Source organism: Gavialis gangeticus, unplaced genomic scaffold (assembly GCF_001723915.1).
Source record: "Gavialis gangeticus isolate Ggan-Ray unplaced genomic scaffold, GavGan_comp1, whole genome shotgun sequence".
In the NCBI taxonomy this organism is placed as follows: domain Eukaryota; kingdom Metazoa; phylum Chordata; order Crocodylia; family Gavialidae; genus Gavialis; species Gavialis gangeticus.
Genome location: NW_017729032.1, coordinates 234,206,456 through 234,210,280, shown reverse-complemented (window position 1 = coordinate 234,210,280; position 3,825 = coordinate 234,206,456). Strand labels below are relative to the sequence as shown.

General features: G+C 42.3%; 1 protein-coding gene across 1 annotated transcript in view; it reads right to left on the bottom strand.

Moving 5' to 3' along the window:
* The window catches only part of LOC109303288 (SAM domain-containing protein SAMSN-1-like), a 187,674-nt gene that overhangs the window by 108,615 nt on the left and 75,234 nt on the right, over positions 1-3,825 (bottom strand). The window contains exon 6 of the mRNA XM_019525469.1: positions 1,236-1,312. Coding sequence (XP_019381014.1) covers positions 1,236-1,312 — 77 coding nt within the window. The remainder of the gene's footprint in view (positions 1-1,235; positions 1,313-3,825) is intronic.

Genomic DNA, 3,825 nt, shown 5'->3' with positions numbered 1-3,825 from the left:
GCCCCAGCCTCCTTCCCTGCCTTGGCTCACCTCAGGGAGGAGCCACTGCCTGCCCTGAGTGAGGCTCTGCCAGCTCCGGGATACTGTGGGAAATGCCCCCAGAGGCCATGCCAGTGTCCCAGAGCTGGTGGAGCCTCACTGGGGCAGGCAGCAGCTCCTCCCCGAGGTGAGACAAGGCAGGGATGGAGGCTGGGGCGGGGGGCTGGCGCGGGCTCTGCCAGCTCCGGGGAAGTACTCCACTCCCCGGCCCTGATGCGGGGGAGTAGAGCACTTCCCCGGAGCCAGTGGAGCCCACGCCAGGCTCTGGCTCTAGCCTCTCCTGGTGCACGGCCTTGAAAAGGCTGTGCGTGGCCACACTTTAAGTTGTGTGAGGCTGCGCATGTGCACACCTTAGAGCAAACCTTGCCTTGGATCCCCTGCCAGGTGGGGGCTGATCCAGCCTGGCTGAGCATGCTGCTGTCCCAGATGTGTGTGTAAATGCAGAACCCAGGAGCAATAAATTCCAGTGTAATAAGCACCAGAGTTTACTGCTCCACTTTAATAGCATGTGTAGATGCGCCCTTCCACTGGTACCAGTGGAGCTAAGCTGATATCTACCAGATGAACATCTGGCCCTTCAAGTAAAAATATTGGCTGGTGACTGCTCTTTGTTGGAAATAAATTGAAAGGAAAACAAAATGCCAGTTGCCTGAGGCCTTAACTTGCCACAACTCCTCATGTACCTCCGCTCAGTTCTTACCAGCTGATGGATTTGTTAACTACTTCTGTGTCGTAGTTGTTGTTATTATGCAAGCCCAGGGGTCAGAATTCATGAATTGCTCATATTAGTTAGTTAACTAACATAGTCATATAAAGCAGAATATCAAGAGACATAGTACACATTTGTATGAATTCAGAAAGTATGAAGAGAAAGTATGTACCAATGTAGCAATTGGCAGACTGATCTAAGCATTTAGCATAGGTTTGTCATATAAAATTCCTGCATATTAATTTAACATATACCTAGTCACTGAGGAGAAAAGATGGTAAAGTATTAAACCTTGTATGGGTTGCGTAAGAAATATGGCACATAACTCAAGTTGACATTTGAGTCTTCTTTTCAACTCAGCTTCCCAGATATGTATTCACAATGAGTATAAACTCAATTAGTGACAAACTCATGCTGAAGACAGGCAGGAAATTTGCTATTTATATAATAAGAGTATTAGATTTTGAACAGAAATTATTTTTCTTACCTCACATGTGGTTTGTTCTACCTTTTTTCCTTGCAGTAAATGTACGCTATCATCTACAAGATTATTTTCACTGAGCTCTGAAATACAACAGAAATTAATTTAAATAATTATGACAAAGTTCTGGGTCTTGGCTGTTTAAGGCAATACAGTTTGAACTGCATACACATATTTCACTATTTTGACCCTTTGAGGTTAATTTTACATCATTTAAACAAGCTTTATCTCATCATAAAAATGTTTGAAGTAAGACTACAGAGTAAATTGGCAAAATAACTTACATACATAAAATCTATTTGTGTTTATTACTTCATCTGCACATATTTCTCCATTCAATAAATTAGACTCCCTACCTACCAAGCAGTTTCTCATACCTAGCTATCTTACAGCTTTAGAATGTGGAATATTAATGTTAAAATTATGGCCTTGGGCAAAAATGATCTTTGCAATCTAAGATCTGTTTGGCTTTGGACTGTAAAAAAAATGTTTTTAAAAGTTGAACTTCCTCTTCAGCTTTTTTTTCCAGGCAGCATAGACATTGACCTAGGAAGGATATGAGCCTTCACTATTTAATAACAGGCAATAATTCAGCAAGTGAGTCATTTGAAAAACTAGAGCCTGATGTTACACTCAGTGAAGTCAGTGACAACTTCCACAGACTGTAGCGATGCAGAATAAGGGACCCGGAGAGTATATTCCATTCTCTTATTGTGGCTATAAGAAACAGTTCATCAGTTGCTGAAAGAATAGACCCTCGTTTGTGGGGGAAATGACTTTTGGGTTTTTTGGATCTTTTTTAGTAAGTTCTACTCATTGAGGCCCAGAACCTGGCCCTCTTCCTCCTGTTGAAGAAGACTTTACAACACAAGTAATTCCACTGACTTCAATGAGAGCCCTAATGGGCTAAGATATTCAATATCTATTGAAGTGTCAGAATCTTGCTAGGGAAGCTTAGGAGCTGATTGTTTCTCTTTCATCAGCCAAGAATGATCCTACAAACTCTTATGCCTGTGACTAAATTCACCTGTGTTTAAAATTATGAGTGCAAATGTTTGCAAGAGCATTACCTTAAAAAATAAAATGTGTGCTTAGATGAATTTGAAGCTCCATTGTATGATAAAATTTATCCCCAAGCTGAGGTGGGGACTGTTTTTCATTTTTTTTTTTAAAAAGCTAAGATCAATTTTTTAAAACTAAAAATAGAAATAGAAACAAAGTTACATTGGAAATAACAAATTAATTCACCCTAGACATTGTAGGAATGAACAAATGCATGCGAACCTGACAGTAAACCTTGAAAAAAAGAGTGGGATGGACTTGATGTCAGAGTTCTTTTTTAATGTTAAGATTGACAGCACGAATACCTAATTCTTTCATTTGCTAGATGTGTCATCAGCAGGGAAAGGTAACAGGAACAACAGAAAACTTTATCAAAGCATTGCATAGGTTTGGCATTAGTGGCTCTGATAGAATATACAGTAGTTCACACATCATCTGTCTCCTGCAGACCTAACAGTGACAATAAAGCTACTACGTGGAAAAAAAAATGAGTACCTAAAGTTAGGTTCCAAAATACATAATTAGAAATCTAAAGGTGAGAGAACTGACTTTTCCAAAGTGCTGAGCATACGCAAATCTTGAAGGCAATGGTGGCTGAACTTCTGAAAATCAAGCCATTTAAAGCATTAAGCCTGAGATATAGGGGCTCTTGAAAAACAGTATACTAACATTCCCTATGAAAAAAAACCCACAAAAAAACCTGAGATCCAACGGGGGGTCCTCAACCATGTAGCCGAGATTAACCAAACCAAGGATCAAAACAGGATCAAAAATTAACTTTAATTTTTTGAGCCACAAAAGGGTCAAAACAGGTTATGGGGTGGGCTAACGAAAATAAGATGGGTTTCAATACAGACAAGTGCAGGGTGCTGCACTTGGGCAGCAGGAACCAGCAGCACACTTATAAGCTACACTGGTCAGGTCACAGTTGGAGTACTGCGTCCAGTTCTGAGCGCTGCACTTCGGGAGGGATGTGGACAGCATTGAGAGGGTCCAGAGGAGGGCCACCCACATGATCCGGGGACAACAGGGCAGACCCTATGAAAAGAGGCTACAGGACCTTAACCTGCTCAGCCTTCGCAAGAGAAGGCTGAGGGGGGACCCGGTGGCCATCTATAAATTCGCTAGGGGGCAACAGCAGGGTTTGGGAGAGACCTTGTTCCCCCTGAGTGCCCCCCGGGGTAACAAGGAATAACGGCCACAAGTTGTTAGAGAGTAGTTTTATATTAGACATCTGAAGGCTCTACTTCACGGTCAGGGCGGCTAGAATCTGGAACCAACTTCCAAGGGAAGTGGTGCTGGCTCCTACCCTGGGGGTCTTTAAGAGGAGGCTTGACATCTACCTGGCTGGGGTCATTTGAGCCCGGTTTTCTCTCCTGCCCAGGGCAGGGGGTTGGACTAGAAGATCTACAAGGTCCCTTCTGACCCTACTTCTATGAATCTATGAAAACTTAAAAGAAGCCCACTGTGCTTCCTGGGTATACCAATTGTCATGGCCTTCAAGAATAAAAAAAAAAAAGGAAAAAAGAAAAAA